At 40.6% G+C, this 10,705-nt stretch overlaps 2 protein-coding genes across 2 annotated transcripts; one reads left to right on the top strand and one right to left on the bottom strand.

Moving 5' to 3' along the window:
* Positions 1-1,123: 1,123 nt before the first annotated feature.
* Positions 1,124-4,613, bottom strand: LOC115981760 (probable sulfate transporter 3.3). Its single transcript, XM_031104106.1, has 5 exons — positions 4,455-4,613; positions 3,424-3,543; positions 3,213-3,335; positions 1,833-1,881; positions 1,124-1,720 (listed from the first exon to the last, which is right to left on the bottom strand). Exons 3-5 carry the CDS (start codon positions 3,300-3,302, stop codon positions 1,479-1,481), a joined length of 381 nt encoding a protein of 126 aa, XP_030959966.1. The 5' UTR covers positions 3,303-3,335; positions 3,424-3,543; positions 4,455-4,613; the 3' UTR covers positions 1,124-1,478.
* Positions 4,614-6,255: 1,642 nt separating this feature from the next.
* Positions 6,256-7,286, top strand: LOC115980781. The gene is made up of 2 exons (XM_031102998.1): positions 6,256-6,810; positions 6,873-7,286. The coding sequence occupies exons 1-2, from the start codon at positions 6,256-6,258 to the stop codon at positions 7,284-7,286; spliced, it is 969 nt and encodes a 322-aa protein (XP_030958858.1).
* The last annotated feature ends 3,419 nt before the right edge of the window (positions 7,287-10,705 follow it).

The raw sequence follows: 10,705 nt of genomic DNA, 5'->3' as shown, positions 1-10,705 counted from the left end.
GCATATACAGGTTTTGAAGTAGAGCTAGTTACTTGTAACAGTTTGCATATACAGTTGTTATGTTATAATATGATTTTGTACCTGGATTATAGAGTTACTTTGGCTGCTAGTGTAGCGTTATGCAAAATAAGGTTGTTATGTTAATTTTTGCTGGTGTTAGGAAAAATAAGCTGCATAAGTTTAATTTTTTAAAATACAGTAATTAGATTATCTGTTGATTATAATAAAAATCTAGATTTGATTAATCTAAATTTGCTATTCTAAACTAGGTAGAATCTTCTAATTTAAAAATAAAACACAAAAAAACAGTTAGAACCTTCGAACAGTTGCAGCTTGCAGTACATTTTTCATTTTTTTCTCGAGGGAACACTACAAAAAACGCGGGATTTAGCTGCGTTTCAAAACCGCAGCTATAGACCCTAAAAACGCAGCTATAGGATATAGCCGCGTTTACAAATACGACTTTTACTGCACGACAATAGCCCCTGCAAGGTCTATAGCCGCGTTTTTTTAAACGCGGCTACAGGTCCCCCTATAGCTGTGTTTTTTCACTCCTTATAGTTGCGTTTTTCCACCCCCTATAGGCTAAGAATTATAACTACGTTTTGTAAAAAACGCGGCTATAGACCCGCTTTGGGCTACGTTTAAAACACGATTATAGTGTGGACCTATAGCTGCGTTTTCTAAAATGCAGCTATAGACCATCTTTGGGTTGCGTTTAGAAACAGGGCTACAGACTCCTATATGGGTTTTATCTATAGCCACATTTATAAAAACGCGGCTATAGACAATTTTTTTCCCTTTTTTTTCCTTACTAAATCAAAAATTCCTGCCCAAATTGCATGAAGAAGTAAAAAACAAGTTCCCAACATATACAAACCAACAAAAATTAATCTTGGGAAAAAATTAAAACAAAATTAGCATCTTACAAACTTGCTATTAGAGAAAGGAAAATTAAATGGTTCTTTGATACTCAATTCATATTCAATAAAACAACAAATTTTACCTATCAATATTTACTTTACTAGAAGTACAGACCTAATAAGGAGTTTCTTAGAGGAAAAAGATGATATAATTGATTTATGCAATGACAAGACCAAGTGGATACTTCAATGATCAAAGCCTTAAAAATTGTAGTAAATTGTGATTCATATAACCCGATTGAATGATAATCAAATTTGTAGTCTATCTAAAGGTGAGAGACTAAGAGCAAATGAAAGGCAACATTACAATCTTCATAAAATGTGGGTACACAAATTTCCACACACACACACACATCGAATGAAACATAGAACCATCCTATATTAACCGAGTTGGAAATACACCCAAAAATACACACACACACACTCTTGAAATTAAGCCTAGTAAAAAAATCCAACCACTTTACCACCAACATTCTTTCTCCTAGCCTCTTCATGATCCATGATACCAAAAGAAGTTGTCAACACAATATCCAAACTATAGTTTTCAAAAATATATCACTCAGGAAAAAAAAAATAGCAATCTATATAATCGAATAAAATTAAAGAAGCTTGGAAGAGACCAGCAAAGAGGGTTGAAGAAAAGGCTAGTTGAAGAAACAAGAGGGGGTCTTTGCTTGGAGACACTTCTTGCCTAAGCATGGATCCTAGTATAAGAGAAGCAATGGAAACAGTTCCTACTGCTAGGTCCCTAGAACTCCCAAGAACGGCATACACAAGTGGAGGGACAAAGCTGGAATCTTTATGTGCAAAACCAACAAAAGAAAGAGTAGTGAGTTACAAACAATATAAGAGTATATGCTTTAAATTCAGGTATAAAAGAAGTTGAAAAAAGGATATACATATACTCACATAGACCCACAATAGGAGGCAGATTAGCAAGCTTAGCATAACTGATGCCCTGTAAAGAAAAAAGGGTCATAAAGGAAACAGGTTCAATTTATGCATGGTATTTCATTATTTCACTTTAAAAAGCTCAGACTAAAAAAGTATGAAATGAAAAGGAAATGTGAAAAAGAATATAGCAAGTGAGATGAGTAACCTAGGGAATGGCTAAGCTAACAATGGTGAGACCAGCAACAATGTCAGATTTGGAGAGTTTGAGGCTGTAATTAGGACCCCATTGAAGAATAGGAAAGACATACTGAGCTCCAAGTATAAATTTCTTCTTCATTGGTTGGCCTTTGAATTGGCGCAAAGGATCATCAAGGAAGAAGGTTTCCTTGAGTCTGATCTTCAGCTTCTATAAGGTGCTCATAGGGGGTGGTGTTACAACCTTGTGTGATTCCATGGCTATTTCCAAGCAGTGAGAGTGCATGGTACTAGCTTTGGCTTCCATTGTAAAGAAAGTGGTCTTTTTTTTTTTTTTTTGGGCTAAGAGAAAGTGGTATGTTTTACTTTGGTTGATCAAGCAACTGTCAATGAAAAAATAAAAATGTGCAAATCACAGACTGCCAAGTGGCAATGAAATGCTTGTGACCTTGTTTGTGCCTAAGCTGCAAGGCCAGTGAAGAAGTCAACAAATGCCCACACATTCCCACTTCATGACCAAAACAAAATGCAGTACAAGCTAAATTCCCAGATATGAATGGATGCAGCAACACATGAAAAGGGAACATCAAGAAAATAATGTTTTATTCTAGTACTTCAAGAAATTCTTCAACAATCAATGTTAAGCTAAACTTTTAAAGCCCCAAATGTCTAACTAGAACCTCATTCAATGCAAAACCTACAGATATATAGAACAAACTTCCTATTTCAATTTCTAACATAGGAGTCAAAAAATGTTGGACCCCACCCCTGCCTAAACAAGCAAAATGATTATAAGCTCAACGTAGAAATTTTCTTTTGATAATGCTGGACCCCACCCCTGCATAAAGAGTTTTTGTTTTTTTTTTTGTTTTTTTTTTTTTTTTTTTTTTTTTTTTTTTTTTTTTTTAATAACAATAGATTATACTAAAACTAAAGATAATTTTGGGGAAGAAGCTTAAGAAATAAAAGTCTCTCTCGATTTGGTTAATTAATTTTCTTCTTGTTAAAAATTGTTGATCCATAATAATGTGAGTTATTCTAGGACACAACCTTTACCACACCATTGAACACAACTATCTGGTGGCATCATTGAGAAAAGCAAGCAGCACTGTAAAGCAAAGGAGAATTGGTGACAAATCAAGTGATTATGGGTAAAGGGAAACACTAGATTTCAATCAAGTATTAAACAAAGTTAATTACCTTCAAAGCTTCTGCAATGCAATCAAAAAGTTGTAATCCTTGATCTTGATAAGAGAAAGTCCATGATCCTTTAGACATGTGACGATACATTCTTTTAAAGTCACCAGAAGGATTGTCCCTGACCTTTACAATGTTTAAGAATTGAAAATCATATTTGAGATATTTGAATCGATATTGGGTAATGACATTTTTTAAGAATGGAAAATCCTACCTGAGATATTTTTATGAAGCTGTGCCATCTTGCCAATACAAGTCCAATTTCATTAGTGAGATCTCTAGTAAGAAGAGCTTGAATAGTCAAGCTCACATCCCACAATTGACTACCAAAACTCTGCATATGGATGACATAAATCAAGGTCAACATTTTACCCATCAACCATCACCAGGACCCCAATCCCTCACTAGATAATAGTACTAAAAACGGCATTAGACATAAAATTTTACAAAGCCAAGTTGATCCTTTAGCACAATCACAAAAGCAGCTCTAGTTTACTTACAAATAACAAAGGGGGAAAGAATAAGAAATAACAAATAATTGGAAATAGTAAAAATTAGATTAAAGATAAAGATTCTACTTTTTACCATTATACCCAAAATTTTCCTACATTATAACATCTAAACTTTAACATTCCGAAACTAAAAGTCATTCACAATCTGGAACCAATGTCAATGACAATATTTATATTAGATACTCATACCACATTTACTCAATTAAATTGAATCCATCAATCCCTAGTATTCCCAATCCAACCATTTCACTAGATTAATAAGGAGTTAGGTTTCAGTCACAATAACATTTTAGTTGCTCAAAATCTCAGACAAAAAACTCATGCATTAAAATATACAACTCAAACAAACATTTCATCAAACAATTTCTTAGCAAATCTAAACTGCACTCAGTTTACTAGACCTTACATATTAATCGCATTTGCTAGCATCTAACTAAAAAACCCTTAGATACACGAACGGATTCAACAAAAAGGTTAAAACCTAGGAATCAGGCCTAGGGTTAGCAAGAGTTAGCACAATTGGTTTTCTTATTCCTAGCAAACTGACCGAGCCTACTCCATGATTACAAATTTCTGCACCAGCCCAATAAGCAAAACAACCCAGATAGGCAAAACTTGCACAAACAAAGCAAACAAAACCCACAAACAAATCAAATGAAACCCAAACAAACCCACAAAAAAAAAAAAAATCAAATAAAACTAATACAAAAACTTGAAGTTGAGAGAAACAAACTTGAAATTGCCGAGAGAGTGAGGGCAGAGGTTGTGGTGAGTTGCGGCTAGGAAGAGAGACATGAAGAGAAGTGGGTATGGTGGGGTTGGGTTTGTGAGTGTGTGTTTGAATGGATAACGGTGGTGGCCAATGGAGTGGAGATGGAGAAGGGAAATGGGTGGCTCAGAGCACAGCAGCGTCGTGGATTGAGAGCTAGCTTGAGAGTGATCTAAGAATTGTTTTTAATTTAGGGTTTTTTTCAATTGTGTGGAATTGAGGGTTTTTTTTTTTTTTTTTTAATACCAAACCTATAGCCGCATTTGATAAACGCAGCTATAGACATGTTTTAAGCTGCGTTTAAAAAACGTAGCTCTAGGCAGACTATAGCCACAGCTATAAAACACGGCTATAGGGAATATTTCAAAAAAGAAAAAAAAAACAACCAAAAAAAAAAAAAAATCAGATGGGCTATAGCCATATTTTTAAAACGCAGCCTAAGCCCTACCCACATAAACGCAGTTGAAACATCAAAAAACGCGACTACAGAGCTAATCTATAGTCGCGTTTAGTAAACGTGGCTATACGTCTGGTGGTGTAGCTATGTTTGTATTAAACGTGGCTCAAAGCCACTCTATAGCCACATTTTTGTAAACGTGGCTTAAAAAAACGCAGCTAAAAAATGTGTTTTTTGTAGTGGAATAATGTATTGTGCCATATTTATTTTATTTTTTAAATAATAATTTTTTAATCGTATTTTAAGAAAGAAAAAAAATAAGAAAAAAAGGTACAAGGACACCATACGAAATCCATATGGGGCAAATTGTTGATAAGTTTATATGTAATCTGTTACATTTCATTAGATTATAAAATCCACCGCCAGTACAAAATTGCAGCATTGCAATCTAAAAACACTGCATTATAAGGTACAAATCCCATTACACCATCACATGTTCTAACACATTACAAACTTAAGGGGTTAAAATTAGCATGGCGAACCTTCACCACGTTGGGCCTGACGGATCCGAGCCCATAGGCCGGCAATAGGTGAGAGCCCAGGGCCTGGCATGACTTAAAATACTTGTTACACACGTTTGAAATCCGGTAGAATCCCAAAAGAGATCAGAATCCTAGTGCAAGGGAAATTCCGGAAGATACGCACAAAGACCTTCTCTATAAGGAAATGTCTTGTCCATCACGTTTGGGATTACTCAAGTAAAATCCTATAAGGAAAAGACTCCTATATCAAGGAAAAAGGCCAACCTTCTACGACTATAAAAGCCCCAATACCCTCACAAATCGAGGTACGCATAATTTCCTATTCTCTAACACTCTAGAGTTGAGAATAGTTCTAACTTGACCTTCGGAGAGTATTTGGTTGGCACCACACCGATGCCCTCTGTTAGATCACTTCTTTCTTCTTGTAGGTTGTTGGTTCAAGCGTGCGAGGATCGTGTAGCTCACTGGTGATTTTACGGCATCATTGAACAGTTAGTGCCGTTTGTGGGAAATATCGAAGAGTTTAGCTAGACTATCGCTTCCCGGATATAAGAGTTGCATGGTGCTCACTCGCTCGATGGCTACCACCAATAACGTTCAAGGAGATGAGCCGCCAAGATCTACTGCATTAGAGAGGCAGGTCCAGACTCTCATAGCGGCAGTAGAACAACTCACAAAACAGAACCATGATCTAGAGGAGCAACTTCGCCAAAAAGACGCAGGACATAATGTTCAGGAGGAAAACCAAGAAAGTACCAGTGCCAAATGGAGGGACTAAGAGAAGCTAGAGGGCAGCAACGCCCTAAGCAGATCAGAGCGGCAAAACATGAGCCTTCCATCTCTCATGGATTCAGCCCCTCCACCTATTATCGCAGAGATGCAGGCGATGAAGGAACAGGTGGAGGTCATGATGAATGCCCTCAAAGGACGAGTGTCCAATGATCTTGATGACCTAGTAAACAAAACTGACTTGTCGTTCACTACCTCTGTCAACTCATTCCCCCTGCCACAGAAATTCCGCATGCCCCAGATTGAAAGCTACGACGGGGTCAAGGATCCCCTCGATCATCTAGAGACTTTCAAGACCCTAATGCACCTTCAAGGGGTACCAGACGAGATCATGTGTAGGACATTCCCGACGACGCTAAAGGGCCCTGCGAGGGTTTGGTTTAGTAGGTTGACACTGAGTTCCATCAATACTTTCAAGGAGTTAAACGCCCAGTTCACCTCACACTTCATTGGCGGACATAGGTACAAAAGGTCCACTGCGTGCTTAATAAGCATCAAGCAGCGAGAAGACGAGACGCTGCGGTCCTACATAAATCGTTTTAACAAGGAGGCCCTTTCAATTGACGAAACTGACGATAAGATACTCATAGCTGTATTCACTAACGGGCTACTAACGGGCTACGGAAGGGTAAGTTTTTGTTTTCTTTTTATAAGAATGACCCAAAGACCATGACGGACGTACTCTACAGAGCCGCCAAATACATGAACGCAGAAGATGCGTTGCTAGCCCGCGAAGAAAAGCCCAAGAAGAAGGAGAGACAGGAGGACACACGACAGGATAGGGGGCGAAAGGTTGCTAGAATCGGAGATCAACGAGATGAAAGGTGCCCTAGACCCCCCATTGGAAAGTTCACCAATTTCACCCCATTAACCGCCCCGATAGATCAAGTCTTGATGCAGATCAAAGATGAAGGAGCACTGACGTTCCCTGGTAAACTAAAGGGAGATCTCAACAAAAGGCCAAGGGACAAGTATTGTCGCTTTCACCGAGACCACGGGCACGACACAGCCAATTGCTACGATCTGAAACAGCAGATTGATGCCCTTATTAGACAAGGGAAGCTATAGAAGTTCGTCAGCAAGTAAAGAACCGATCCGCCCCAGGAACAAGCCCCACGACAGGAGAACGAGCGCCCTAGACCACCTATAAGGGACATAAGAATGATTATAGGGGGCACAACCGCAGCCGGATCTTCCAAAAAAGCCCACAAAACCTACCTCGGAATGGTCTATAGCGTCCAACTTACAAGATCTGTACCCAAGATGCCACGAATAGATAACCCCGTTATTGGATTTTCAGAGGATGATGCTCGGAGACTTCACCATCCTCATGACGACGCACTTATGGTCAGCTTGCAAATAGGGGATTATAACATGCATCGGGTCCTCGTCGACAACGGCAGCTCAGCAGACATCCTGTACTACCCGGCATTCCAGCAAATGAGAATTGACAGGGAACGGTTAACCCCAACGAATGCCCCACTCGTGGGATTTGGGGGAACGAAGGTATTCCCCTTGGGTGCAATAACATTATCTATGACGGCGGGTGACTATCCTCAGCAGATCACTAAGGAGGTAACTTATCTCATAGTCGACTGCTCGTCTGCCTATAATGCCATCCTCAGGCGGCCCACTCTCAATTCCTGGAAGGCAGCGACTTCAACATACCACCTGATGATTAAATTCCCAACAGAGTATGGGGTGGGAGAACTGCGAGGAAATCAAATAGCAGCACGAGAATGCTATATTGCCATGTTAGAAATGGAGGATCAACAGCAAACAATGTGTATCAGAAAGCAACGAGCACTAGTAGAGCCGGTTGAAGAGCTAGAAGAGGTGAGACTCGATGACACACGGCCTGAACGAACGACTAAGATTGGCACACTTGCTAGTTGGCCGGTGCGCCAAACGCTCACTACTTTCCTTAGAGATAACCAAGACGTGTTCGCCTGGAATCATGAAGACATGCCAGGAATCGACCCCTCAGTCATGGTCCACAAGTTAAATGTGTCACCCTCATCCCAATTCGGCAAAAGAAACGAGTCTTCGCCCAGGAGCAGGACAAGGCTATAGTTGAGGAAGTTCAAAAGTTACTAGAGGCAAGTTTCATCCGAGAAGTATATTACCCCGACTGGTTGGCAAACGTCGTCATGGTTAAAAAGGCCAACGGAAACTGGAGGATATGTGTAGATTTCACGGACCTCAACAAGGCTTGCCCTAAAGACAGCTACCCGCTCCCACGGATAGATACCTTGGTAGATTCGACTGCAAGACACCAGCTCCTGAGTTTTATGGACGCTTTCTTAGGCTACAACTAGATCAGGATGGAGGAATCTGATCAAGAAAAGACCTTCTTCGTTATAAGCCATGGATTATTCTGTTACAAGGTGATGCCTCTCAGACTTAAAAATGCTGGGGTAACATACCAAAGGCTAACGAATAAGATGTTTGCACATCAGATCGGCAGGAACGTACAGGTTTATGTTGACGACATGTTGGTAAAAAGCCTTTATGAAGTTGATCACCTAGACGACCTCAGAGAGACATTTGACACACTTTGATCATTCAACATGAAGCTGAATCCAAACAAGTGCGCGTTCGGAGTGACTGCTGGGAAATTCTTGGGCTTCATGGTGTCCCAAAGAGAAATAAAGGTCAATCCAGAGAAGGTGCGGGCCATAATGGATTTGAAGCCACCAAGGACGGTTAAGGAGGTCTAAAGTTTAAATGGAAAGATTGCAGCCCTAAGCAGGTTCGTCTCAAGGGCAACGGACAGGTGTCTACCATTCTTCCGCACTCTAAGGAAATCATTCGAGTGGACGAATGAGTACCAGACGGCATTCAACGACTTAAAGGCATATCTCTCATCTCTACTGTTACTCAGTCCATCCATGCCGGGAGAAGAGCTTTATCTATATTTAGTTGTTTCACAAGCTGCTGTAAGCGTAGCTTTGGTAAGAGAGGAGGATGGATCCCAGAAACCAGTCTACTTTACTAGCCGAGCACTCCGAGGGGCAGAAGAGAGGTACCCTCAAATGGAGAAGTTGGCTTTCGCGTTGATAATCGCGACGCGAAGACTTAAGCCCTACTTCCAAGCGCATACCATCATTGTCTTAATGGACAAGCCATTGAGAAAAGCCATGAGTAGCCCAGAAGCAGCAGGAAGAATGGCTTTGTGGGCAGTAGAGCTGAGCGAGTTTGACATCCAATACCGTCCGCGGACGGCCGTAAAAGGGCAGGTAGTAGCTAACTTCATCGCCAAGTTCACTCTTGGAGATGGCTAGGTGGTGGAAGAGAAAGGACAATGGAATATCTATACAGATGAATCTTTGAATAGACGAGTCGGAGGAGCCGACGTAGTGATCCAAACTCCAGAGGGAGACAAGATCCAATGCATGATCTGACTAGATTTCCCCACAACCAACAACGAGGTAGAGTATGAAGCCTTAGTGGCAGGGCTAGACCTCGTAAAGGCTGCGGGTGTAGAAAACATAGTCGTACGCTGCGATTCACAGGTGGTAACGAGTCAGATCAATGGCGACTACAAGTGCAAGAACGATAGAATGAAGAGGTATTTAGAAAAAGTAAAATACCGAATTAGCGACCTCGAAGTCAAATTCATTCAAATCCCAAGGGAAGAAAACGAATGTGCCGACCATCTAGCAAAAGCTGCATTAGCCGAGTTTATGCTTGTCCCCGAACAGGTATTATCATTCATTCAACTCTCCTCACTTATCGATGACGGAATAAGTATGCAAGAAGTAGACTCTGAATGCAATTGGACTACGCCATTGATATCCTACCTAAAAACTGGCGTGTTACCAGACAAGAAGGGCGCCGCAAGAAAGTTGAAGGTCTAGGCATCACGGTTTGTGCTGATGAAGGATGTCTTATATAAAAGAGGGTTCTCTCGACCGTACTTGAGGTGTTTAGGCTAAGAAGAAGCAAATTACGTAATGAGAGAAGTACACGAGGGTATCTGCGGAAACCACCCAAGCGCGCAATCATTAGTACACAAGTTGATCCGAGCAGGATACTACTGGCCTACAATGCTGAAAGATGCACAAGCTTATGTCAAGTCTTGCGACAAGTGCCAGAGGTTCAGCAATTTCATCAGACAACCGTCCAAAGAACTGACCCCTATGACAGCACCTTGGCCGTTCGCACAATGGGGACTTGATATCATGGGCCCATTCCCGACGGCGATCAGACAACTAAAATTCCTGGTTGTGGGCATAGACTACTTCACTAAATGGGTAGAAGCGGAAGCCTTAGCCACAATCACGGAGAAGAACATCCGATGTTTTTTTTGGAGGAATATCATATGCAGGTACGGGATACCCAGAGTGCTGGTCTCTGACAACGGTAAGCAATTCGACAACAGCGCATTCAAAAACTTTTGCTCGGAGCTATGGATCAAGAATCACTACTCGTTGCCCGCACACCCACAAGAAAATGGGTAAGTCGAAGTCACGAACCGGTCCTTA

Source organism: Quercus lobata, chromosome 3 (assembly GCF_001633185.2).
Source record: "Quercus lobata isolate SW786 chromosome 3, ValleyOak3.0 Primary Assembly, whole genome shotgun sequence".
In the NCBI taxonomy this organism is placed as follows: Eukaryota; Viridiplantae; Streptophyta; class Magnoliopsida; order Fagales; family Fagaceae; genus Quercus; species Quercus lobata.
This window is presented reverse-complemented; position numbering and strand designations above follow the sequence as displayed.

What these genes read in the sequence shown, in the direction of transcription:
- LOC115980781 (XM_031102998.1), top strand. Translation starts at nt 6,256, where the DNA reads ATGAGCCTTCCATCTCTCATGGATTCAGCCCCTCCACCTATTATCGCA. An exon ending in ACGATAAGATACTCATAGCT is followed by an intron (nt 6,811 to 6,872) that starts GTATTCACTAAC and finishes TCTTTTTATAAG; the next exon opens with AATGACCCAAAGACCATGAC.
- LOC115981760 (XM_031104106.1), bottom strand. Translation starts at nt 3,302, where the DNA reads ATGTATCGTCACATGTCTAAAGGATCATGGACTTTCTCTTATCAAGAT. An exon ending in GCATTGCAGAAGCTTTGAAG is followed by an intron (nt 1,882 to 3,212) that starts GTAATTAACTTT and finishes TTTTCTTTACAG; the next exon opens with GGCATCAGTTATGCTAAGCT. An exon ending in GCCTCCTATTGTGGGTCTAT is followed by an intron (nt 1,721 to 1,832) that starts GTGAGTATATGT and finishes TTGCACATAAAG; the next exon opens with ATTCCAGCTTTGTCCCTCCA.